The 27,805-nt window shown below is 44.1% G+C and overlaps 1 protein-coding gene across 2 annotated transcripts in view; it reads left to right on the top strand.

Moving 5' to 3' along the window:
* CASP7 (caspase 7) overlaps window positions 1-27,805 on the top strand; it is a 42,172-nt gene that overhangs the window by 8,485 nt on the left and 5,882 nt on the right. For both annotated transcript variants that reach the window (XM_005698497.3, XM_018041622.1), the window contains exons 3-4: window positions 24,569-24,705; window positions 25,306-25,434. In XM_005698497.3, coding sequence (XP_005698554.1) covers window positions 24,569-24,705; window positions 25,306-25,434 — 266 coding nt within the window. The remainder of the gene's footprint in view (window positions 1-24,568; window positions 24,706-25,305; window positions 25,435-27,805) is intronic.

The following is a 27,805-nucleotide window of genomic DNA, read 5'->3' as shown; positions in this document are numbered from 1 at the left end:
TCCTCATACACTTTAAGGTGACATATAAATTTCTTGTCAAAATAGTTGCAAAGGACGTAATAGTATTTCTGTTTTCCCATCTCCCTTGAGTATTCAGGTTAAGTAGATTGCCTCTAAGTAAAAGAGAAACTGGAATCCTGTAATAAATAGTCATTTCATAAGTCTTAGTAAAGCCTTTTGTTATACTTCCCAGAAATTATGAAAATGAAAAGGGTGTTGTTAAGACTAACATTTAAAAATCATCCCTTTAAGTGTATGGAGTCTAATTCTTTAGTAATTTAACCCATTAGAAAGGTTCGTGAACAAGCTGTCCTGTAACATCTGGAATTTTTATGTTGTTTCTTTTTTTTCCCTCAAACCCTTTATTTCCACAGTATTTTATTCTGATGTAATAGATTTAGTTGCTTGAAAGTCTTTTATTGATCACCTAATCATATATTTCTTTAACATATATATGTATGCATATGTACATATACATAAGTTTGAAAACATTTTTCCAGGTTTTATGAGTATTAAAAGAAATTTCTCCTGAACTAGGTTCTTGGTTTTTATTGACAGTTGATCAGAACAAATAAATGTTGATAAATTGTTCAGTTCAGTTCAGTCGCTCAGTCGTGTCCGACTCTCTGCGACCCCATGAATTGCAGCACGCCAGGCCTCCCTGTCCATCACCAACTCCTGGAGTTCACTCAGACTCGCGTCCATCGAGTCAGTGATGCCATCCAGCCATCTCATCCTCTGTTGTCCCCTTCTCCTCCTGGCCCCAATCCCTCCCAGCATCAGAGTCTTTTCCAGTGAGTCCACTCTTTGCATGAGGTAGCTAAAGTACTGGAGTTTCAGCTTTAGCATCACTCCTTCCAAAGAAATCCCAGGGTTGATCTCCTTCAGAATGGACTGGTTGGATCTCCTTGCAGTCCAGGGGACTCTCAAGAGTCTTCTCCAACACCACACTTCAAAAGCATCAATTCTTCGGCACTCAGCCTTCTTCACAATCCAACTCTCACATCCATACATGACCACTGGAAAAACCATAGCCTTGACTAGACAGACCTTAGTCGGCAAAGTAATGTCTCTGCTTTTGAATGTGCTATCTAGGTTGCTCATAACTTTTCTTCCAAGGAGTAAGTGTCTTTTAATTTCATGGCTGCAGTCACCATCTGCAGTGATTTTGGAGCCCCCAAAAATAAACCCTGACACTGTTTCCACTGTTTCTCCATCTATTTCCCATGGATAAATTGTTAGTGCTGTTAAATAATTTTTCATGGAAATAATGATCAAATATGGGAGGGGAGGGCATTTAAAAAGCTAGTTTGTGATGAAATGGGCAAATAATACCTTTTGCTAGAATAAGAAAGAGTTTAGTATCATCATTTTCTCCTGTTTTTCAGTTTTAGAGAGAGATGTGCTGAGAAACTGTGAATAAGTACTTGGGATGGCAGCAGTTTTGTTATAATGTCACTTAATTCTTTCAGTTCCTTCTGAGTTCTGTGCCAAAATTGACAGCTCAATTAGCTCTTTCTTCAGTTGTATTGAAAATAAGGAATTGGAAAGTATCTGACTTACAAAATAAATTGTTATTCAACCCTTGAGACCTTTAATTTTTTTCAGTTTCTGGGAAGTAGACCAAAAAGACTTGATCAAAACTCCTCGAATAACTATTAATTCAACCTGTTTCTTTTTTTACTTAAAGGCAACTTGTTTACCTCAAAATGCTCCAATACATATAAGATAATTAAAATCGCATTAATAAATATTTGTCAGTATCATTTTGGTGAGATGCTTTTACACTGGATGCTATTTATTTATTTTTGAAAACTGGTCCTTTCTGCTCGTGAACTACTCCCCTTCTCTATTCTCCACCTGAGTTGTTGACACTGTTCTTCAACAGTCACCCGAAACCAAATGGAAATCAGGAAGAAAGGAAAGGGCACAAAGCCCAGTGCTGGGCTTTATTTATTCACTTATTTGTGATTAAGCGTTTACTTTGCTCAGAAGTGAGTCTTTGGGAATAATCAGGGTGTTAAAATCCTTAAATGAGAGTCACCCACTCTCATTTCATCTTATCATGTGCATTTTAAAATATTTTTTGATATATAATTGGATCTAAACAGTCCACTGTGGCCCCAAACAGCCCTGTTTCTAATGCCATCCTTCACCCTGATCAGACTCTTGTATAAGTGTTAGTAATGAACCGCTGCTTCCTACTTCAGCACAACTCAATGCGAGCCAGGGAGACACAGGGACACTGATGTTTGGCCCTTTGTTAGATCATGTGTGTGGCAGTCTCTATGTCATCTAACATTCAGGGTCAGTGAGAAGTCCACCCTTTTCTTCTGTTGGCGAGATGGGAGTTCGTAAAGGGGAGGTGGTATCATACTCAAGCAGACCAGTTTTAGGAAAAATACAAATGGAAACTGAGGACCTGGCAATTCATTCACTTAAAAATGTCTTGTCTGCATCCCTCAGAAAGTCTTCGAGTACTCTGGTTGGAGACCACTGCCTAGAAGACCCATCATCTTGCCCAAAATAGGTGTGGTCTTTGATGCAGGGATTTTTTACCCCCCTAAATTCTTTGGAAAGGTAAATAAGCCTGGATATAACCTATATTCTAGTCTACTATACCTTTTTTATGTATTAATTTCTCAGTCTTGGTCAGACTTTTTGCAACCCCATGGACTGTAGCCCACCAGACTCCTCTATCCATAGAGTTCTCCAGGCAAGAATACTGGAGTGGGTAACCATTCCCTTACTCCAGGGGATCTTACCTTTTTTATAGTGTGGCTGATATTAACATCAGCCTTCATATTATCAAAATAAACAGTAAGTACCCTTGCAAAATATTTAAATTAAATTCCATCTTCTGAACTGCTTATTTTAGTTGTATGAATTGCATCCGTAATTGTTGACTTACTAAACAGTATTCAAGCTACATTAAATGTCAATTTAATGTTGTCTTCATCTGGGTTGTGAAATATTAGTTGCTTATTTTCGCTGCCTTCACTCAGATCTGACCTGTACCCATATGTTAGATAATACACCAGCCACCTACCAAAGAGACAGTTAAAATTCAAGTAAAATGTGTGACAACCCCTTAAATTTTAGATTTTTCCTCCCTTTTTTGGTTTGATTTTTTTCTTGTTATTTAACTTTAATAGGATAGACATTTCTTTCATCTAGTAGAGTATCTTTAAAATTAGCCACTTGAGATACCATTTTGGTCACTAATTAATTATTTCATTTGTTCATTCATTTTTTAAAAACTTATTACTTATGTTTGGCTGTGCTGGGTTTCCACTGGGAGGTAGTTCTGGTTGCAGTGTGTGGGTTTCTCCTTGCAGCGGCTTCTCCTGTTGTGGAGCACAGACTCTATACACGTCGGCTTCAGTAGCTGTGGCACATGAGCTCTGTTACTCCACCACGTGTGGAATCATCCTGGACCAGGGATCGAACCAGTGTCCCCTGCATTGGCAGACAGATTCTTATCCACTGAGCCACCAGGAAGTCCCATTCAGTAAATATTTATGGAATGACTGAGAGAATGTAAGTCCCTTGCAGCAAGTCCCATAGTTGACTAGTGGCAGAGCCAGGATTTGAACCTCTACTCACCTGCCTCTCAAACCGAGCTCTCAACCACCACTCTAAGTTGCCACCTTTATCTGCCAGGTCCTGTGTCTGGCCCTGGGTTTGCATCCGGCAAGCAGACCAACATGATCAGTGTGGTCTTTGCCTCAGACGCTCACACTCTGGTAGGGAAACCACACATGAAACCAGTAACTGAAGTGTGATGGTGTCAGGAGTGGGCAGAGCAGAGATGGGGGGGTGGAGATTGGCCAAGCCGGATTTTAGAAGGAGTTGTCTACAGGTCACAGAAAGGATCTCGAATTGGTTCTAAGGATGGGGAGGTCACTAAAGGGTTTAAGCCGTAGAGTGACTTGATCGATGATACCTACAGAAACCCACAAGATCACCCAAGCTGCAGCACGGAGAGGGATGCTCTGAAGAGGGGTTTGTGGGGAGACGAAGCAGGTTAGGAGTTCCCCAGGCAGAGTGGATGGTGTAAATGGAGCGGGACAGGGTCCTCCAGAGCTTCTGAGAGGTAGAAGTTGTCAAACTTTGACTGAATGGAAGGAAAAGCCAGAGAAGAGGTTGACAAGGGGACAGTGACACCTGGATCCCAGGGAGCGTTGAAGGCGGCTCGTGTCCACTGAGCCCTCTAGCTCGGCAAGGGGGTAAAGCCCTTTCTGTCTCCAATGTCACAGTGATAGCACTGCAGCGGCACTTGCTGCCTTTCAGTGCTTCCCTGACCGTGCCTGCTGCCTGTGGCTTTGCTGACCAAAACCTCGTGAGAAACTTGGATGGTGTCAGAGACCTCGTATATGATGGGGTGGAACTCCAAGTGTGATTAAGACAGGATAATCTAAAGCAAAGGGGAGTGTCCCTTATCACACCTGGCCTATGGACACCCACACTTACCATCTGTGCTTTATGGATTCTGCCTGGGGTTGTAATTCTGTAGCTGGGGTGACCTGAACACAGCCCTGGATGCTGGTTGTTTCCTGAAAGTCTGGCAGGTGTGTGGCAGCCACTCCGTGGTTCCCTCTGCAGGGTGCGGGGAACTTTGCATCCCTCATGCCAGAGGGGTGGGTGCAGCCTGCGGTGTGGGAGTGTTGCTGCTGCTCTGGGTGCTCCCTGCAGCTGAGGGCAGGCACCTTCCCTCCTGGCCCATCCCCAGCTCCCTTCTCGAGGTGTCAGAATTGCAGGAAGGTAAGGCAGTGGACTCGATGGACATGAGTTTGAGCAAGCTCCGGGAGTTGGTGATGGACAGGGAAGACTGGCGTTCTGCAGTCCATGGAGTCACAAAGAGTCGGACACAACTGAGCAACTGAACCGTACTGAAGGCAGTGGAGGGGGCAGTAGCACCCCATCTGTCTCTAATTGAGGACCCTCACCCTCCACTGGAAACCCCAAGGACTCCAGGAAACAAAAAGACCTCTCTTTCCCCCCCCAAAAGTCTGGATGGGATGGACGCAGTGACCTAGGTGGTCCCAGGCCCTTAGACTTGTCTTGGTTTTTCTGTCTCACTGCCACTAGATGGCATGATAGCATCGTTTTATTTCCATTTAATTGCGTTCATGCTCAGTCATGTCTGATTCTTTGCAACCCCATGGACTATAGCCTGCCAGGCTCCTCTGTCCATGGGATTTTCCAGGCAAGAGCACTGGAGTGGGTTGCCATTTCCTCCTCCAGGGTAATCTTTCCGACCCAGGGATCGAACCCAGGCCTCTTGAACCATCGGGGAAGCCCATTTTATTGGGGCCTGAGTAAGTGAAGTTGCTCAGTCGTATCCGATTCTTTGCGGCCCCATGGACTATAGCCTACCAGGGTCCTCCTACCAGGTTGCCATTTCTTTCTCCAGAGTAAACCAGACTGTTCCTTAATTCGTATTTCTTAAAACACAAAACTTTGTTAAAATGTCTTTTACTTATCTGATTACCGAAGTATACTTGGAAAGACAGAGAACCTCAAAGTAAAAATATTTAGAATGTAAAATTTAAATTAGTAAAATGCTTGGACTTAGTAACTATATTCCAAGAAATTTTTTAAATAAAAATAGAAAAAGTTCCATAAAAAATTGTTTTAAATGAGTTAGAAGAAGTAAGTGCCATGTGCCCTCTGTTCTGTACCTGTGAATCTAACCAACTGTGGACTGAAAATATTGGAAGACAGTTCCAGAAAGTTTCAAAAAGCAAAATGGATTTGTAAAGTGCCAGCAACTATTTACACAGCATTTATATTGTTTTAGCAGTGGCACCCCACTCCAGTACTCTTGCCTGGAAAATCCCATGGACAGAGGAGCCTGGTAGGCTGCAGTCCATGGGGTCGCTAAGAGTCGGACACGACTGAGCGACTTCACTTTCATGCATTGGAGAAGGAAATGGCAACCCGCTCCAGTGTTCTTGCCTGGAGAATCCCAGGGACGGGGGGAGCCTGATGGGCTGCTGTCTGTGGGGTCACACAGAGTCGGACACGACTGAAGCGACTTAGCAGCAGCAGCAGCAGCAGGTATTATATAAGTAATCTAGGGATAATTTAAAGTATAAGGGAGGATATGCCTATATTATATGCACACAGTGCTAAGCCTCTCCAGTCGTGTTGGACTCTTTGCGACCTCCTGGACTGTAGCCCATCAGGTTCCTCCGTCCGTAGGAATCTCGAGGCAAGAATACTGGAGTGGGTTGCCATTCCCTTCCCCAGGGGATCTTCCCAACCAGGGACTGAATCTCCATCTCTTAGGTCTCTTGCTTTGGCAGGCAGGTTCTTTACCACTGTTGCCAACTGGGAAGCCCTATATGCAAATACTGCTGCTGCTAAGTCGCTTCAGTCATGTCCGACTCTGTGCGACCCCATAGATGGCAGCCCACCAGGCTCCCCTGTCCCTGGGATTCTACAGGCAAGAACACTGGAGTGGGTTGCCATTTCCTTATGAAAGGGAAAAGTGAAAGTGAAGTTGCTCAGTTGTGTCCAACGCTTCACGACCCCATAGACTGCAGCCTACCAGGCTCCTCTGACCATGGGATTTTCCAGGCAAGAGTACTGTAGTGGGTTGCCATTGCCTTCTCCAATATGCAAATACTACCCTGTTTTAAACACCGTACTTGAGCATCCAAGGATTTTGGTATCCTCAGGGGTTCCAGAACCAATCGCCCCCAGATACGAAAGGACAACTGTGTGCGTACCATCTATGTTCATTATGAGCCATCATTTTTGAACAAGACTTCATGTCATCTGAGCAGGAAGAAGGATCTCTCTTGATATTAACAGTAACCCTAGATCCTAGCCCAGGTTACCTGCCATCCTTGTTAACGATGTGGTCCCTGCTCTGGATATAAACTCAAGTTCAAATCTAGGCACAGCTGAAATAGCTAGTAACCGGGAATAGCTGTTCACAGAATTGTAGAGTATTGGGAGCTGCATGAGGCTGGGAGAGGAAGGATGGGGGCAAGCTGCAGGAGGAGGGACTTGTCAGAGAATAGACGGTGGGTTATCAGGGGACTGGAAGAGCCTGCCTGGCGGGGAGTGGGGGGTGGGGCACAAAGCCGCAGGGGAGTGATGGTCAGGGCAGGCCACACAGCACAGGTCTCAGTGGAGGCCCTTGAACAGGGTGCGTTTTGTCCCAGTGGCACCACAGGAAGCCAAGGCAGATACAAAACCAAGCCCTGCCCAGTAGCCTGGAAGATACCCCCTCCCAGCAACACTGCAGCTGAGAAATCAGACTCATTTCTGAGCTCTGCTCAAGGTCACTATTAAAGGAAATAAAAAACGCAGAAAATAGATTGCACAGGCTCTCAAATTTCCCCGGGGCCTTGGTGGAGCCAGGGGTGTCCCTGCCAAGGGGTGTGTTTATCCTTCCAGTTCCTGAGTGAGGAGGGCAGGAGAAAAGGTTTGTTTTTGAAGCTTGATAAACTCCCTACTTTTGAGGCTCTGGCTCAGATCCCATGGGCTTTCCCCTCTGTGTCATCTCTGTGGTCCAACTTTTGTCCTTCCTGGAGTATGTTTCATAAATAGCACTTGGTTGTAATCCTTCTTTCTCCTGGGCTGCAGCTTGAGTTGCTCCACCAGTAAGTGTTATATGTAAATAGGTCCCTATTTTGTTTTAAAAAAAGTGTTATTTGTGTGATTATAAGAAAGATCCAGGTGGCCTGCCTGGTTTGGAGGGGGGATGGGTGGATTGGAGAAAAGAAGGAACAAAGCAGACATTAACTCATTCCAGAGACTGTGTCCCTAATTAAGCAAAAGTCATTCAGTCATGCTCGTTGATTGAAAGAGACCAGGTCCAAGCACCCTAAGAGAAAAGGAACTTTAAAATATACCCAGGCAGTTTACGTTTTCAGTAAAGGTAGCCTTCAAATTCAGACCCTGGAATACTGGAGGCCTGTCTCCCAATTTTTTATATAAAGAGTAATCACGGTTTAATGATGTAGTTGAAGCAGTGATGATATTGCTTAAAATGACAGCTGTGCTGGTGTAGAGTTGGACAACTCAGGTTCAGATCCTGGCGCTTGGGTCCCACTCTAGTTGAGCGACTAGAGCAAATGTTTTGGCTTTCTTGAGCCTCAGTCTCCTCATCTGTGTGGTAGAAATATCAATACCATCCACTGGGTTGTTTGTGAGAATTAAAGGACCTGGTGAGGGAGAAATCTTAGAACCGTAATTTCAAAGCAGAGAACTCCTTGAAAGGTAATTTATCCAGTTCCCGTTCTGTAATGATCAAAGAAAGTGAAGACCAGAGAGGTAAAGTCCTCTGTTCACAGTCACCCAGCAAGACCAAGACCCAGGTCTAACTTGGGGTCATTCCATCAAGTGCCATCCACAAGTGCAGTGGCATCGAGCTATTCAACCATATTAATCCACCAGCGGGGCGGTTTTTTTTCTTCCACCCAAGTGGGTCAGCAAATTTAATTCTTCACTGAAACTGCTCCCTTTCTGCTTCACTTCAGCTGAGGGATGGTATACAGACAGCATTTCAACAGGGCTAGCGATGGGCTTTCTGATAAAGGGGGCCATGTGACCGTTTCTGGAGCAGCGAGCCACACCTCTGAAACATGATCAGGCAGTCTAAAACTTTGAAGCCATAACTTCTACATGTATAGATGATTGCTCTTCTAGAAGAGAAATAACAAAGCTATAAAGTTAACAGAAAGAGTGAGGAAGGAGTTTGGGAGAGAACGGATACATGTATATGTATGGCCAAGCCCCTTCGCTGTTCACCTGAACAGCGTTGTTCATTGGCTATACCCCAATACAAAATAAGAGGTTTAAAAAAAAGTGAGAAAGGCAGGTAAATAGTAATAGAACTTTTCAAACACTGTTAGCACAGAAGTCCAGTAATAGAAAAGTGCTATGAGAATAAGACCCATTGTTTCTCAAAGGAACTTGTAGTCACAGTAAGAAATGTGCATTATGGCCTTGCATGATCAAACCCCAGCTCACTGGTGCTTAGGGCTTTCTACCTGGCCTACAGCTGGTTTAAGATGACTCTGTAAACTCCGCGGCTGAAAGTGGAAAAGGTAGATGAAGTACTTGTAAGAGAATCAAAATGAAGTGTCTGAGCTGTTCTCAGTTCTGGAGCCTGCAGCCACAATACAGAGACCGTTGTGTCTCCCACTTTGTTCTAGGCTATTTAAAGAGAATTCAGTCCTTTATTCCCCCTGAATGATTTTTTTAAAGTCATTTATCGGTTTTTATTGCCAGAGGAAAGGAGGAAGTTGGAAATATGGAGGCTGATAATTCTTCTCCTTAGCCTGACTTTAAACTGACTTTGTTTCCCAATGTAAGTGTGTTTTTGCAAATGTAGTTTCAGAGAAGGAATGGAGCCAGTTTCCTCTCCTTCACAAACCTGAGGATGGCAAGTGATTAGGAGGTTTGCCCGGGAGAGCAGATGTTGTAACTCGACTTCATCAGCTTCACACCTTTCACTGACTGTGACCTTGAACCAGGAAATTGAGAACAGCACTGCTGAGCTGTTTGCTTAATAATGTGGGGTTTTATGTGTTCACCTCTTCCTCATTGCATTTGGAGGAGTGAAATGGGATAAGTGTAGTCATTTCCTGAACCATTTGCTCTTTTCAGGACCCTTGAAAAATGATTACATGCCTTATTTGAAAATTAAGGTGCTTGTGGTCTTTTGTTTCATCACGTATAGTACTATCTTGAGTATCTTGATAAGGAAAAAAAATAACCTTAATGAATTTGAACTCTGATTGAACACACATTCACTTCCTGCTTTCATTCACTTACATAAAATTTTACATCTTTTCGCAGAGCTCCTATGTGTGCTGTTTTGCCACCTTTTTGTGCATTTGGCACTTCGGTGGGTTGCCTGCATCTGCGTGCTCATCACTTTAAATAGCTGTGTAGTATTTTATTCTCCCTGTCCTCTGTCCCTTGCTCAGCCATTGCCTCATCGTTTCCAGTTTTTCACTCTTAAAGATGGTGCTGCTGGCTGCATCTTCGTGGAAGTGTGTGGGTTTTCCCTCGGGACCCCAAGTTCCTAGAAAGTCACTTTTTCTCTAGGGAGCCGTCCGGGAATGGGGAGGAGGCAGCCACGTGGAGCCTGGGCATTTTTGCCGGTCAGCAGAGAAGGGGGAGGCCAGTGTGATGTTCCCAGCCCCAGTGTGAATGGTCCTATGGAAAAGTCCAGCGTGCAGTTCACTGCTGATTCAGTCACAGGCCTTCAGGGCCGGGCGGACTGTGCCAGTCTCCTGCCCCTGCTGAGCTCCGAGCATGTTGAGTTTTTATTATTTCAGGGAAGAAGGAAACTCGCTGCCGGTCATCGCAGGGCGAAGCGTAGTTCTGATGCAGAGGGGGGTGCTTTCGGATGGAGACATGAGGTACCACCTTCGCTCTTTTCCTTCCTGTCGGTCTTACTCTGTGCCTTGGTGTGTCCCAACCTGGGGATGCCCTCTCCTTAAATCTTGAAACATGAATGAATCATCGCAAAAATATTTAGACAAAGCAGCTATGAAAACCAGAGCTCTGGTTCCGATTGAAGCAGCCCTAGGGAATTGGGTGCCTGGTGATGTGTTTACTTTGGTGCTGATGAATGTCTGCAAACAGAGCTACTGGGAATCCTATTCATGGAGACACTTTAGAAAATAAATAGGAGTGGTTTGGGTGCTTATATATTCCCTTCCAAATATAGAAAGGTATAATTCACATTTTGAGCAGCCTAGGGGATCTGTGAGAAGATAAAACCTGTATTTATTCACTCCAGTGATGGGGAAAATAATACTTGTGCCGAGTGTATTATAAAAATTTATTGTGCGCCTTCTGAGGTTTTTTACTTCTTTGTAAAGTAGGCACAGTATTTTTATCCTATAATGTTTTCTGGTACGAGTGACTGTGGATTCTTCAAGGAAGTCTTTTTTGTATAAATAACCATCGGAGCTTGGTTGTAATTCTTTGCCTCTTGATGTTGCTGAAATGACTGAGTTGGCTGTGTACTGTGAAATTTGAGGTTCTGAAAAATGGCTCTCAATCTAAGAGGTTAGAATTATCTAGTTCCTTCCTGATAATCAATGCTGGCATTAGCTGTGTTCCTAGCAGAGATTTGAGCTTACTGGAACGCATCTGGAAGTTGAAGACAGTGGTCCTTCCCCATATGAGCGAGGAACCACCACAGCAGGCAGCAGGAAGGATGGTGAGGAAGCACAGTAGTAAGCCAGCCTGCTTCTGTAAATTAGCTGCTCATTGTATCTGAGTGCACACTTGAACGCACTTCCTAAGGCAGTCCTTCTGCGAGGCCTTCTTGGCTCTTGTGATCTTGCTTGTCTGGCCCAAATTAAGCATGATGATTTTGTGGTCAGATTTTTTCTTTTTTTTTAAATCTGCAGCCAATTGTGTAACACATGAGCTTTTAAGAGGATTTTGGAACTTTTAATTCAGTGGTTTATCAGAGCCTTGCACTTAACTGCAGGGTTCAAAACCAGAATCCGGTGTTTCTCCTCAGCGCAGTAATCTTGGCCAGTGTGTTCAGAATGTAGAAAGGTCAAGTTAGAGACTAAGTTTATCAGCACAAAATCAGCAAAGGGAGGGGACAGAATGGGGCCTGGGGAGGGTAGAAGGGGAAGGCATAGAATCTGGCTTTAAAAGTACCCTAGCTGGTCTTTATTTGTTAGACCCTTCCATACCTCTCATTTGTACTCTGTAGAACAAATGTGGGTAATGATTATTAACAGACTTCATTAAAGCATTAAACACTATTAAAAAATATTAATGGAACAACAAGGCCCTACTGTAGAGCACACGGAGCTGTATTCTTCCATAACGGAAGAACGTATGAAAAAAAGAATACATATATTCAGATATGTGTATCTGGATCACTTTGCTGCACAAGGTTGTAAATCAACTATAGTTCAAAAAATAAATTAAAAAAAATATATCAATGATCCTTGTTCCTGGTGACTTGGGGGATCTCTGAAGTGGTTCCTCCACCATTTATGCCATTTGCCAGATTGAGGAGAAGGGCTGGTTTCCATTGATCTGGACTGGAACAAAGTGCAAGTATCTATCTCTTGGGGTCTGTGTGATAGCCGTTTTCACATGTGGTAGCATCTCCTGCAGAAAAGCTAAATAAACCTGAGAGGACAAGAACAGCCACTTTTAGAAAATCTTATCTTCAGGGGAGGATAGTCAGCTGAAGAAGTTTTTAATCTGGATACTTGAAAGCTTCTTATCACCCTATTCGTTCCCTCCCCGGCCCCCCACCTTTTGAGAACCTGCTGAGGTGTGGACCAGACCACCTTCATCTCTGTGCACTTGGCTGATGGATTAGTACCATCTCTTTGGAGCTTGTGAGGGTCTTATGATTCTGTGACACAGCAGTTGTTTATCTAACAATCTACTTGGGTCTGGCCGTTGATCTCCAGACAGTAACTTTATGAGCTGCTAACGCTGGGATGGCAGAGCTGCCCTCCCCACACTGTGCTGATATGAGTTATGGGGCCACCAAGGCAGTGCTGGAGACTCACTCAAACGTTGTGCAAACACGGGCACATCAGGATGACCTTGATGGCACAGAGGCGTTTCCTGGAAGCGTCTCAGTTGTTGCTGTTAATTTCAGTTTAATGTTCAGCTCAGCTGTCACCTCTGTCACCTTGCAGATTTCATGAAGAGCCATAAATCCCACACGTGACCCCAAATATAGCCATGCTGCTGACCCAGGGTGCCTTCCACAAGGCCGTGCTCCCCGAGGCATATCTCCTGTGACCTTCTGGCCCAGAGCTAAGGGGCCCAAAGGCTGCAGCCCTGTGAAGAGTGGCATTTGATAGGGTGGACGAGCTGGTGCTTCCTACCTTGTTTAGGAGGGAGAGGCACTGGTCTACCCCCCAGGACTGGGACCTCTGCTTCCACTGCCTCTGGAAGTAACCAAGAGGCTTAAAGCAAGAGCAGAGACAGGAGTGAAAGGTCAAGGCCAAAAGGGCCCAGACTAGTGCTGAGGCCCTCAGGCTTCAGAGGGTATGAGTGTCTCCAAGAAAACACCCAGACCTGGGAATCAGAGCCTGGATCTAGGGCGAAGCCTGGGAATCTGTTTTAACAGAGAAACCCTGGAATAAGGTGTTAGACCACAGAATAAACATGGGCACTGCCAATGTCTAGCTTTGTGATCTTGGACAAGTTAATGCAATCTGTTCTATGAGTTATGGGGTTAATGCCTCATAGAGTTATTATAAAGATTACATGAGATATAATATGTAAGGCAGCAAGTGTTCAAAAAGCGGTACTTAATAGAACAGTAGAACTGTATTGACTATAGTTGTTACTATTGACACATAGGAAGAAGTTTAAAAAGTTAGAGAAAGAGGTGAAATTGCAGTAGAAAACAGAAAAATGGGGTATTCAGGGACATCTCTCAACAATTGCACAAAAAAAGTATGAATCCAAAAATTTCAAAAAAGTGATGTTCAAAACAGACCCGATCTTGAAATTCATTTGCAGCAAGTGTTTTTAACTAATAAATAATAACATTTAAAAATCTTTGAATAGGTAACTTATTCATAGATACAAAAAGAGGTATACAGTCAAAATTCTTCCTCCTTCCTACTATCCTACCCTTGGCCTCTAGAACACAGGTAATCACTTCTGATGCTACTTAATACATAACATGGACTTCCCAGGTGGCACTAGTGGTAAAGAGCCCACCTGGTATTGCAGGAGACGGACAGGTAAGACTCAGTTTGGATCCCTGGATCGGGAAGCCCCTGGAGGAGGGCGTGGCAACCGACTCCGTACTTCTGCTTGGAGAATCCCATGGACAGAGGAGCCTGGCAGGCTATGGTCCATAGGGTCGCAAAGAGTCGGATATGACTAAAGAGACTTGACAGGCATGCATGTGGTAAATAACATGAGTAATAATAATGACATTTATTTACAGCTTGCTGCTGCTGCTAAGTCGCTTTAGTCGTGTCCGACTCTGTGCAACCCCATAGCTGGTAGCCCATCAGGCTCCCCCGTCCCTGGGATTCTCCAGGCAAGAACACTGGAGTGGGTTGCCATTTCCTTCTCCAATGCAGGAAAGTGAAAGTGAAGTCACTCAGTCGTGTCTGACTCTCAGCAACCCCATAGACTGCAGCCTACCAGGCTCCTCTGTCCATGGGATTTTCCAGGCAAGAGTACTGGAGTGGGGTGCCATCCATGCCAAACACAGTTCTAAGTGCTTTGTGGGTATTAACTTGTTTACTAGCTTTGGGGCAGAGGCTGTTATTGTTGTTTTGACAAATGAGGAAACTGAAGCACAGAGAGGTTAGGTTAAGTAACTTGCCCACGATCGTTCAGCAATGTGCTGGTGCAGGGTTTCCAACCCAAGCAGTCCAGTCCCAGAATCTGTGGATTTATCCTTTGGATCATCCTGCAGGAGTCTCTTTATGCAAATCCAAGCGAAATACTAATTTTTCCTGACAGGTAGCACAGTGTTCTCACTGTTCTACTGCTTTGTTTTGCTCTTCACTTAATGCTACTTATTGGAAATCAGGCCACAGCAAGACAGAGAGAGCCTCCCCATTCTTTTTTAACAATACTGTTTGATTTGGATTCAAGACCCTCTCTTTTAGAGTCCATCCAGGAAGTAGAGACCGAACTGGATCTTGATACTTGCCCTGCTGGTTATTATAAGAAGGAGTGGCTAATTGAATAAACTTAGGTCTGCCAGCCAGGTCTTTTCAAGGAGGCTTGCTATTATTAAGTTTCAAAATTGGAAATGGGAACAGTGGAGGGGGAAAAAAATGGAAGAGAACTTGTCCAAAAGTATTTCCAAACAATGTCAGACACAAAAGAAAGACTTAAGCACAACGATTGTCCCGTGTCCTGCGGAATCAGCGGCTGGGGCTTCCTAACATAAGCCCCTCTCAGGAATCAGTCCCCTTCCTACGTGTGAGACTGTGCTCAATTCATGTCTCTGCTGCAGCCTGGCAGCAGTAACTGGCAGAGTGGGAGAGATGGCACAAGAAGGACAATGGGGTGGAAGGGAGGTAGATAATCCCCAGGAAGAGGGAGCCTGAAGCTTCACAACTAGTAGGTGGTAGACTCTAGCCTCTTGGACTCTTTCTTGCAGAATATATCCACGGGCAACAGTCTAGTCCACTTGGGTTTTGTGTTTTATTTTTTCGGTTTTCACTTTTTGTTGCTTTCGGCTGGGCTGGGTCTTCATTGCTATATGAAGACTTTCTCTGATTGAGTCGAGTGAGGGCTTCGCTCTAGTTGCAGGGCAAGGGCTTCTCGTTGCATGGCTTCTCTTGCAGCAGAGCACAGGCTCTAGGTGTGTAGGCTCAGTAGTCATGGCGCACGGGCCTAGTTTCTCCGAGGAGGGATTGACCCGGTGTCCTTTGCATTGGCAGGCGGAGTCTTAACCACTGGACCACCAGGAAAGTCCAGTCCAATTGGTTTCTCCCTGGCTTTTTTCCCCTGGTGACTTCTCGACGATTGTTTCTTCCTCTTACCTGTCTCTTGTTACATAGTCTAATCATCAGGGTTTGCTTTCCCAGACTTAAGCTACAGGTGGAGTTTTCTCAAAGCCTGTGCCTCTTAGCGGGACTTTCCTGGTGCCTCTTGGCAAGATGAACTCGATGGGATTGAGTTGATAATCACTGTTTGATGCACGTCTTTGGTAGAGAAAGACCTGGGTTTCAAAATAGGTTTTTTAACCTATTTCGGTTAGGAGGAAAAATGAATACGGACTGACTCAAATCCAGAAGGAGGAAGCAGATCTGAAGTTCATTTTAAAAATGAGATTTCAGTTTAGGGGAAGAATGTTGTTGTTCTTGTTCAGTAGCTAAGTCGTGTCTGACTCTTTGTGACCCCATGGACTGCAGCACTCCCTGTCTCTAACTGTCTCCTGGAGTTTGCCCAAGTTCATGTCCATTGAATCAGTGATGCTATCCAATCATTTCATCCTCTGCTGCCCTCTTTTCCTTTTGCCTTCAGTCTTCCCCAGCATCAGGATCTTTTCCAGTGAGTCAGCTGTTTGCATCAGGTGGCCAGATTATTGGAGCTTCAGCCTCAGCATCGGTCCTTCCAATGAGTATTCAGGGTTATTTCCTTTAGGATTGACTGGTTTGATCTCCTTGCTGTCCAAGGGACTGTCCAAGTCCAAGAGTCTTCTCTGGCACCACAATTGGAAAGCAGCAATTCTTTGGCACTCAGCCTTCTTTTTCGGGGAAAGAGTAAGAAAGGGGAGTTGTCCTTACCTCCCATAAGAGATTTAATCGGGACGAGAATCATATTTCATATTCATTTTTAAGGTACTTTTTAGAACCATGGGAAGTATTTTGTTTGAAGTGTGTATCTTTACATGCATACTTTTGTGTTCCTATTTTTAAAGCAGTTTATTTTCCAAATTCTGTTCTGAGAGAAACTGAGTCCTTTTCTTTATGTAACTTATAGCTGAGCCTGTTTTTCTTTTTCTTTTTTTTTTCTCTTTGTGCTGTGGCTTACAAGATCTCAGTTCTCTGACCAGGGATCAAACCCCTCGCCCTCAGCATGGATCACACAGAGTCCTAACCACTGGATGGCCAGGGAATCCCCAGAGCCTGTTTTTCTTATAAAAGATACTTGCTGGTGTAGTTTTACTTATCACCCCTGAGGTTGGGTTAATGGCAGCCTAAAGATATCACAGGTTGTTTATTATTTGGATATCATTGTACAGATTGCTTGAAAATAATCTATATTTTAGAAAACGAAAGTAAAATTTTATCTCTTAAAGGGCTTAAACTTGACCTCCAGCCTGTGAGACTTAATGCTTCTCTTGTTAGGGTCTTTGTCCTTGAGCCGCTAGGTTGTGTCCAGCTCTTTTGCAAACCCATGGACTGTGGCCATAAGTTAGCTAAAGACCTGTCAGGAGTCAGTGAGCAAATGCAGATTCGAGAATTTTATCAAGATAGCAGCCCATGAGAAATACTGACAGATGCTAATTATTATTATTACATGTAAAATGGGTGTGATTATACCCCATCCTTCTACCTCAGAGGTGTCAGTTGAAGACCAGAGATTCTGTAAATGTGTGAAATATGGTGTAGATATTTTAACTTGCACAGAGAACACCATCCGTGGAGGTCATTGACACTGTGGCAATAAGGAAACCAGTCCTGCTCCTCCCCAAATGGGGTGTCCTTGACCAGCACAGAAACACTTTTGCTGACACTCATCTCTGAGCTTTTATGGAGGCTTTAGAGTGGGAGAAGACGCCACGGGAAGACCTGCTGTCACCGAAACCCCCCACTGTTTTGTGACAGTCACAGAGGCCCCAGGGAATTCAAGAGAGGAAGCTGATGCTCTGTGAAAGCAGAGACTCACCGACCCAGGGCACACGGGATAATGCAGACCTCTGTCTGACCCCAAGTCCAGGGCTCTTTTGTACTGCCTCTCTGGGGGAAATCGTTTAGTCGCTCAGTCGTGTCCGACTCTTTGCGACCCTGTGGACTGCAGCCCACCAGGCTCCTCTGTTCATGGGATTCTCCAGGCAAGAATACTGGAGTGGGTTGCCATTTCCTTCTCCAGGGGATCTTCCCGACCCAGGTATTGAAGCCATGTCTCCTGCATTGAAGACAGATTCTTTACCACTGAGCCACCAGGGAACCCTGGGGGAAGTAGGAAGAAGGAAAATTGGCATCACCCCTGTAAACAGAGGAAACAAAGGAGAGGGGGAGTCTTTAGAAGGTAGGACACCAGACCGAGGACATTTCTCTTTTAGAAATAAAATGATACGACAGAAGAAATTTGACCTTATAAAAGCAGAAGATAAAGTCACGTTGAAGCTGAAAACAGCGATAAGGAATCTGAATGTTGAACTTACACAACTCATCTGTGATGTGGGCCAAAGTAGGAGGGGAAAGGCCACCTCCTTTCAGATTCTGATAAACTCAAGTAACATTGAGTGAAGATTCAGAGTAAAGGACCCTTGGACCAGGGAACAAGCTCAGCTTTCACTTTACTTATCCCAACTTTAAAAAAAAATTTTTGTTTTAATATGAACCATTTTTAAAGTCTTTATTGAATTTGCCACAGCATTGCTTCTGTTTTATGTTTTGGGTTTTGGCTGCAAGGCATGTGGGAGCTTAGATCTCTGACCAGGAATCGAAACCTCATCCCCTGCATTAAAGTCTTAACCACTTAACCACCAAAGAAGCTCCTTCTTCCAACTTTTGAACAAAGTTTTGGGAGGGTGTTGGACACATCACTCTAACAAATACTCAAGGGCATAGGGCTCTGGAACTCTGACATGAAGGAGACCTGGGATGGTCCCACTCTGCTGATACCTAGCTGGGTGACCTTGAACAACTCCCTGCCTCTCTGTGGACCTCAGTTTCCATGTCTGCCAAAGGAGCAAACAAAACCTGATTCATTCATTCATATGACACTTTTTAAATCCTGATTGTCTCAACTAAAACCTTTCTTGCAATATTTAATAGAAGTGGCAGGAGTGGATATTATTTGACTTTTTCCTGAGCGGGAAGCATTCAGCCTTTTAGTTAACTATCAAGTCAGAAAAAACAGGAATTTTGAAACTTGAGAATTGTACTTCAGGAAGCAGATTCACAGAAAGCTCTGAGAACTGCTCTACCTGTTAGAAGTCAAAGGCAAAATTATGTACATTTTTGAGACATAGGATCATACACCAAAATTGCATACTGGGGATTTTGGTGGTCCAGTGGTGAAGAATTCACCTTGTGATTCAGAGGACACGAGTTCAACCCCTAGTCGAGAAACTAAAGTCCCATATGCCGTGGAGCACCTAAACCCTTACCCTACAACTACTGAGCCTGCATGCCTCAACAAAGATTCCACATGCCACAACTAAGACCCAAAGCAGCCAAATAAATAACTTAATTTTTTAAAAAAATGACATGCTGGTATTTCACATGAAGTTCACCAAAGACATATAGTACAGGTAAGCACATACAAAGCCAGCAGCAAGTCACCATGACCCCCTGCAGAATCAGGAAAGAATGTTATATACATTGCTAGCATCAGAAGAAAAAAGAAGTATTGATCTTTGCAGCTGAGCAGGCAGCCCCATCCTAGAAACTGCTGCTGCTGCTGCTGCTGCTGCTGCTAAGTCACTTCAGTCATGTTCGATTCTGTACGACCCCATAGATGGCAGCCCACCAGACTCCCCTGTCCCTGGGATGCTCCAGACAAGAACACTGGAGTGGGTTGCCATTTCCTTCTCCAATGCATGAAAGTGAAAAGTCAAAGTGAAGTCGCTTAGTTGTGCCCGACTCTTAGCGACCCCATGGACTGCAGCTTACCAGGCTCCTTTGTCCATGGGATTTTCCAAGCAAGAGTACTGGAGTAGGGTGCCATTGCCTTCTCCGCATCCTAGAAGAGCCCTGGTTAATGTATAATGCAGAGGCTTACTGTACATTAGGGAGGGAGGGGAGGCCCAAACAAACACAGAGAGTTTATGTTTAATTTTTTCTTGCCCTGCCTAAAAATATAAATTTTATTTCATCAAATATGATATTAGCAGTGGGTTTTTCATAGATGCCCTTTGCAGGCTGAGTTAGTTCCATTGTAATCCTAGTCTAATTATCATTTTTCTCATAGCAGGGTGTTCGGTTTAGTTCAGTCACTCAGTCATGTCCAACTCTTTGAGACCCCATGGACTGCATCAAGCTAGGTTTCCCTGTCCATCACTGTCTCCCGGAGCGTGCTCAAACTCATATCCATTGAGTCGGTGATGCCATCCAACCATCTCATCCTCTGTCATCCCCTTCTCCTCCCAACTTCAATCTTTCTAGCATCAGGGTCTTTTCCAGTGAGTCAGTTCTTTGCATCAGGTGGCCAAAGTATTGGAGTTTCAGCTTCAGTATCAGTCCTTCCAAGGAACATTCAGGACTGCTTTCCTTTCGGATTGACTGACTGGAAGTCTGTCACTGTTTCCATTGTTTCTGCATCTATTTGCCATGAAGTGATGGGACCAGATGCCATGATCTTAGTTTTCTGAAGTTGAGTTTTAAGCCAACTTTTCCACTCTCCTCTTTCACTTTCATTAAGAGGCTCTTTAGTTCTTTGTTTTCTGCCATAAGGGTGGTGTCATCTGCGTATCTGAGGTTATTGATATTTCTCCTGGCAATCTGGATTCCAGCTTGTGCTTCATCCAGCCTGGCATTTCTCATGATATACTCTGCATATAAGTTAAATAAGCAGGGTGACAACATACAGCCTTGATGTATTCCTTTCCTGATTTGGAACCAGTCTGTTGTTCCATGTCCAGTTCTAACTGTTGTTTCTTGACCTGCATAGAGATTTCTTAGGAGGCAGGTAAGGTGGTCAGGTATTCCCATCTCTTTAAGAGTTTTCCAGTTTGTTGTGATCCAGAGTCAAAGACTTGAGTGCAATCAATAAAGCAGAAGTAGATGTTTTTCTGTAACTCTTTCACTTTTTCGATGATCCAGAGGATGTTGGCAATTTGATCTCTGGTTCCTCTGCCTTTTCTAAATCCAGCTTGAACATCTGGAAGTTCACAGTTCACATACTGTTGAACCCTGGCTTGGAGAATTTTGAACATTACTTTGCTAGCGTGTGAGATGAGTGCAATTGTGCGGTAGTTTGAGCATTCTTTGGCATTGCCTTTCTTTGGGATTGGAATGAAAACTGGCCTTTTCCAGTCCTGTGGTCACTGCTGAGTTTTCCAAATTTGCTGGCATATTGAGTGCAGCAATTTCACAGCATCATCTTTTAGGATTTGAAATAGCTCAGCTGGAATTCCATCACCTCCTCCAGCTTTGTTTGTAGTGATGCTTCCTAAGGCCCACTTGACTTCTCATTCCAGGATGTCTGGCTCTAGGTGAGTGATCACACCATCGTGATTATCTGGTTCATGAAGATGTTTTTTGTACAGTTCTTCTGTGTATTCTTGCCACCTCACCTTAATGTCTTCTGCTTCTGTTAGGTCCATACCATTTCTGTCCTTTATCGAGCCCATCTTTGCATGAAATGTTCCCTTGGTATCTCTAATTTTCTTGAAGAGATCTCTAGTCTTTCCCATTCTGTTGTTTTCCTCTATTTCTTTGCATTGATCACTGAGGAAGGCTTTCTTATCTCTTGCTCTTCTTTGGAATTCTGCATTCAAATGGGTATATCTTTCCTTTTCTCCTTTGCCTTTCACTTCTCTTCTTTTCTCAGCTATTTGTAAGGCCTCCTCAGACAACCATTTTGCCTTTTTGCATTTCTGTTTCTTGAGGATGGTCTTGATCACTGCCTCCTGTACAGTGTCACAAACTTCCATCCATAGTTCTTCTGGCACTCTATCAGATCTAATCCCCTGAATCTATTTCTCACTTCCACTGTATAATCATAAAGGATTTGATTTAGATCATGCCTGAATGGTCTAGTGGTTTTCCCTACTTTCTTCAATTTAAGTCTGAATTTGGCAATAAGGAGTTCATGATCTGGGCCATAGTCAGCTCCCAGTCTTGTTTTTGCTGACTATATAGAGCTTCTCCATCTTTGGCTGCAAAGAATATAATCAATCTGATTTCTTTATTGACCCTCTGGTGATGTCCATGTGTAGACTCTTCTCTTGTGTTGTTGGAAGAGGGTGTTTGCTATAACCAGTGTGTTCTCTTGGCAAAACTCTATTAGCTTTTGCCCTGCTTCATTTTGTACTCCAAGGCCAAATTTGCCTGTTAGTCCAGATGTTTCTTGACTTCCTACTTTTGCATTCCAGTCCCCTATAATGAAAAGGACATCTTCTTTGGGTGTTAGCCCTAGAAGGTCTTGTAGGTCTTCATAGAACCGTTTAACTTCAGCCTCTTCAGCATTACTGGTTGGGGCATAGGCTTGGATTACCATGATATTGAATGGTTTGCCTTAGAAAGGAACAGAGATCATTCTGTCATTTTTGAGATTGCATCCAAGGACTGCATTTTGTACTCTTTTGTTGATTATAGAGCTACTCCATTTCTTCTAAGGGATTCTTACCTCCATCATAGTTTGGCCTCAGGTCAAACAACGGGGAGGGAACACAGCCCCACCCATCAACAGAAAATTGGATTAAAGATTTACTGAGCATGGCCTGCCCATCAGAATAAGACCCAGTTTCCCCCTCAGTCAGTCTCTCCCATTAGGAAGCTTCCATAAGCCTCTTATCCTTCTCCATCAGAGGACAGACAGAATGAAAACCACAATCACAGAAAACTAATCAAACTGATCACATGGACCACAGCCTTGTCTAACTCAATGAAACTATGAGCCATGCCATGTAGGGCCACCCAAGATAGACAGGTCATGGTGGAGAGTTCTGACAAAACATGGGCCACTGGAGAAGGGAATGACAAACCACTTCAGTATTCTTGCCTTGAGAACTCCATGAACAGTATGAAAAGGCAAAAAGATAAGACACTGAAAGATGAAGTCCCCAGGTTGGCAGGTGCCCGATATGCTACTTGAGATCAGTGGAGAAATAACTCCAGAATGAAGAGACAGAGCCAAAGCGAAAACAACACCCAGTTGTGGATGTGACTGGTGAAGGAAGTAAAGAGCAATATTGCATAGGAACCTAGAATGTCCGATGCTGTAAAGAGCAATATTGCATAGGAACCTAGAATGTTTGGGATACGAATCAAGGTCAATTGGAAGTGGTCAAACAGGAGATGGCAAGAGTGAACACTGACATTTTAAGAATCAGCGAACTAAAATGGACTGCAGTGAGTGAATTTAACTCAGCAGGGTATTGGGTTTTGTCAAATGCTTTTTTGCACCAGCTGAGTTTATCACATAGGTTTTGTCCTTTATTCTGTTAATATGATGGATTATATAGATTGATTTTTGGATGTTAAATTGACCTTGTATTCATGGGATCAGTCATACTTGGTCATGGTGTATAATCTTATTTATAGATTGCAGAATTGGCTTCTAAGATTTCATCAAGGATTTTTCCATCTATATTCATGAAGGATATTGATCTGTAGCTTACAGCAAAATATTTATTGAGCAACTTACAAGCCAGGCATTGTTCTAGGTATTGGGGATTCTGCAATTTTTTAGAAGAGATTTTATTTTCAGAATATATATATATATGATAAATATGTGTGTATGTATATATATATGATGAAATATATATTTTCTCTCATGGAATTTACATTCAGGTGGGTGACTAGCAAGGCAGCTTCCCACTCAATCTGATGTTATTTTCCTCTACTCTCTCAACAATGTCCCAGGTTCCAGCTTCAGTGCCTGTGTGGCTGACTCTTAGAAAACTGGATGGTCAGTGTCTGGAGATTGGAAGGGGCCTACTTTCCATTTTAAGTTACTATTCCTTTTTCCCCCTTTAATGGAAATGTTAACTGAATGATAACATCCATATCGAGAAGTACACACACTTATATACCCTTTTGTGTCTAGGTTCTTTCACTCAGTATTATCTGTTCGAGATGCATCCACATGGCTCTGTGTTGTCATAGTTTATTCATCTCATTATTATAGGCATGTCTTTTAATGCACTCTATTCATCACATCACAGATCATGTATTTTTTCTTCTTACAAATTGAAGGCTATTGACAAACCCTATGTTGTCAGATGATGGTTAGAATTTTTTAGCAGGTTTTTAAATTATGTATTAATTTATTTGGCAGTGCCAAGCGTTAGTTGCAGCATGTGGGATCTTTAGTCTTCACTGTGGCGTGCAGAATCTTCTGTTGTGGCATGTGGCATCTACTTCCCTGACCAGGGATCAGACCCAGGCCCCCAGCATTTGGGAGAGTCTTAGCCATTAGACCACCAGGGAAGTCAGCACTAAAGTACTTTTTAATAAAGGTACACCTACTTTTTTTTTTTTTTAAGAAATAATGCTGTTGCACACAGTAGACTACAGTATAGTGTAAACATAACTTTTATATACACTGGGAAACCAAAAAAAAAAAATCATCTGACTCACTTTATTGTAATATTTGCTTGATTGCAGTGGTCTGAACCCACATCTCCATGTCTGTAGTGTTGCACTATATGAATATTCCACAGTTAATCCATTCCACTGTAAATGGACATTTGCACTACTCCCTGTTTGGGGCTGTTACTAAATAGTAACACTGTGCACGTGCGTGGCTCTGTCCTTAGATAAACATCTGCTCTCCTTTGGGCTGGATACCCAGGAGGGGAATGGGTCTCTCAAAGGATATGTTTAAGTTCAGTTTTAGTAGATTCTGCCAGTTTCCACAGAGGGATGTACAAAGTGGGCTCCCCCAGCAACGAATAGTAACTCCAGGTGCTGAACGCCCTGTAGTACTCTAACGTATAGTCACCAACACCCTGGAACACTTGTAAGGAGCGTACTGGTATCGCATTATGATTGCAGTTGGCATTTCTGTAGCATCTAATGAAATTAAGCAGGAGATCCTACTCATTTTAAATATGACAGTTAAACAGAACAATCTGTCCACCCCAGGTCTTTTTTTTTTTTCCAACAGACATTGCAGCTTTCTTAGGCATCCCTTTTATGCTAGTAGTAAAATCAAGAGGTCATTAGTGTCTTGACATCTTCGACAGCCCCTGACTGGCTTTATATTTCCCCAGTAAGAAGAAGAAAAATGACTCAGGGAAATCAGTCAACATCCCCCGGGACCGAGTGCCTACGTATCAGTATAACATGAATTTTGAGAAGGTGGGCAAATGCATCATCATAAACAACAAGAACTTCGACAGAAGAACAGGTGGGTGCTGGGGGCATGGGCTCAGCTCTTCTGTTCCCTTCCAGTTCCTTCAGCTTCGTTCAGACTGGTATCAGACGTTCGTCAGAAGACCGCTGTGTCTACCTGCTATGGTAGACAGCCCCTCCGCAGGTGGTGTCACGTGTCCAGGAGAGAGGGATGAGGGGAAACTGGGAACTTTCAGTTTGAGATTCCCATCATGTGGATTAGCAGATGTGGGACTTGGACCAAAGGACTCAGAGGATGAAGGTGGGGGCGGGCTGTTTGGCGTTGGCCGAGCCAGGTGATGGGGCTTTCCAGGTGGTGCTAGTGGTAAAGAATCTGCCTCCAGTGCAAGAGCCACAGGAGATGCAGGTTTGATCCCTGGGTGGGGAAGATCCCCTGGAGGAGGAAATGGCAGTCCACCCCAGTATTCTTGCCTGGAGAGTCCCCATGCACAGAGGAGCCTGGTGGGCTGCAGACCATGGGGTAGCAAAGAGTCAGACATGACTGAGCATGGGTACAAGCCACGTGAAGGGGCTTACCTTTCGGTGGCGGGGTGGGGGGGCTTCCCCTTCTGTGCATGTGGCGCCCATCGGTGAACTCGGCGCTCGATTCCCACAGGAATGGGTGTCCGCAACGGCACAGACAAAGACGCAGAGGCTCTTTTCAAGTGCTTCCGGAGCCTGGGTTTCGATGTGGCTGTCTATAACGACTGCTCTTGTGCCAAGATGCAAGATCTGCTGAAAAAAGGTACACTCCTGCCCCTCCTCCTTCAGTCATCGTCCTGCGCCCCAGTGGAGCCGGGCCCCACCTGGTCTGAGAAGCTGCCTTCACATGACGGGGGCGGGGGGGGGGGGGGGGAATCTCAGCATGGGAGGCCTTTCCTTCCTCCAGGTGACCGCATACCTGTCTCCACGACACCTGTCTCTCTTGGTAAGCTTAGATTTCCCCCTCAAAGGAGGAAAGCAGCTTGCCTCACAGCAATAGGTTCTGTAGCTACAGAACAGTCTCAATTTCAAAAGGCTAATAAAGTAGCAAATCTTTACCTTTCTGTCCAGAACAGAGTTTAAGTATAAATTTTCACTGGTGGCAGATAGAGAATAATCATCCCCATACACTTCAGAACTACCTTACTTCTTACACAACTGCTCACAGATTTGTTTCTTTAGATCTTTAATGGAACCCCTGCCGTGTTGGCCAACAACATCGTCACGCCCATTTCATACATGTAGGGACAGAGCTTTAGAGAGAGAATAAGGGTCATCCTGAAGGCAGTTAGGAGGGGCAGAACCAAAACCCAAGCATTAACTAGTTCCAGAACAATTACGTTTTCTATTACCCCACACCCATCTAGTGGAAGCTACCTATGGTATTCTCACATTTAGGGCAAATAATTGAAAGTAACACCCTCCCAACCTGTTAGACAGTGACCCATGGGCAGAGGGTAGACAGTTTCAACCACTGCTGCTTTTCTTAGATGTGCAGCTAAACGAGAAAAAGATCCCTCCCCCCACCTTATAACACTCTCTCTTAAGTACCCGTCTCTTACATTTTTAAAAACCGGGCATCTTTACCTTACTTCTTCAAACGATCTTAAGAGCCGACCTTCTGTACCCTAGTAGGCCACATGGTAGAGCGGACTGGAAATCACGAGTACACGTTTGGGGTCTAGTCCAAGTTTGAGCAGTCCAAGGGTGAGCAAGGCAGGGTGTCTGTGCCCTCCTGGTTTTTTGCTTTCCTGAAATGTGGATCATGATACTACAGCAAGTCCTGCTTCTTGGGGTTGCAATTAGCATTAGCTGAGGGAAAGCTTGTGAGCATGATTTGAGAAGGGTAATGCCCTATACAGATGTAAGGACTTGTCCCAATGGTAGTTTCTGTTCTTATGAAAAGTGAGTTATACTGGGACTTCCCTGGAGGTCAGGTGGCTAAGACTGCATGTTCCCAATGCAGGGGGCCCAGGTTTGATCCCTGGTCAGGGAATTATTTCCCACATGCCACAACTAAGACTTCTTATGCCACAACTAGAAAGTTCCCACATTCCACAAGGAAGATTGAAGCTCCACATGCTGCTACTAGGATTCCACACAGCCAAATAAGTAAATAAAAATAAATATTTTTTAGAAAGCAGATTATACCACCTAAGCCCAGGTCGTGTCAGGATCACAGAATTCTCATTTATCGTCCTATCAAAATAGCAATGTGGTGATTTTTCTTGACAGGGCAAAGTTCTAGGACGTCTCTGAGATGCCATTTTTTATCAGTGAAATAAATATTTTTTAAAAAGCAGATTATACCACCCAAGCCCAGGTCATGTCAGGATCACAGAATTCTCATTTATCATCCTATCAAAATAGCAACGTGGTGATTTTTCTTGACAGGGCAAAGTTCTAGGACGTCTCTGAGATGCCATTTTTTATCAGTGAAATAAAAATAAATGAGGCCTACTTCAAGGGGCTCTTGTAGCGATAAAGTAAGGTAACTCGGGCAAAGTACCTAGGTCACTGCTGCAGTAGGTGTTCAGGAAATTCTTTTACTACTATTATTTTTTTGGCCACATCACAGCTTGTGGAATTTTAGCTCCCCAACCAGGAATCAAACCCAGGCCCTCAGCAGTGGGAGCATGGAGTCCTAACTACCTGACTGCCAGGGAATTAAGAAATTTTAAATCTTACTCTTCTCTCATCACTGATGAAGAGAAGAGAAGAAGAAAGGTTATAGTCCATAGTTCTAGGTAGCTAGTTAGTTAGAACCGTGGAATCTTAGATGAGATCAAGCTAAGCCAACTTACTGGGGCTTCCCAGGTGGCGCTAGTGGTAAACAACCCACCTGCCAATGCAGGAGAGAGGCAAGAGATCCACTTTTGATCCTGGCCGGGAAGATCCCCTGGAGGCGGGCATGGCAACCCACTCCAGTATTCTTGCCTGAAGAATCCCGTGGACGGAGGAACCTGGTGGGCTACAGTTCATGGGATCTCAAAGAGTGGGACACGGCTGAGCAACTAACACTTTCTTTCTTCCTTTTCTTTTCAGTAAAAGTAATATATTCACCTTGTTTGGCAACCACCACCACCCACCTCCAGAGGAACTCTTTTCATCTTGCACAACTGAAACTCTGTCCC

Source organism: Capra hircus, chromosome 26, assembly GCF_001704415.2.
Source record: "Capra hircus breed San Clemente chromosome 26, ASM170441v1, whole genome shotgun sequence".
Classification (NCBI taxonomy): Eukaryota; Metazoa; Chordata; class Mammalia; order Artiodactyla; family Bovidae; genus Capra; species Capra hircus.
The sequence above is the reverse complement of the archived record's forward strand: the minus strand, read 5'-3'. Positions and strand labels throughout refer to the sequence as shown.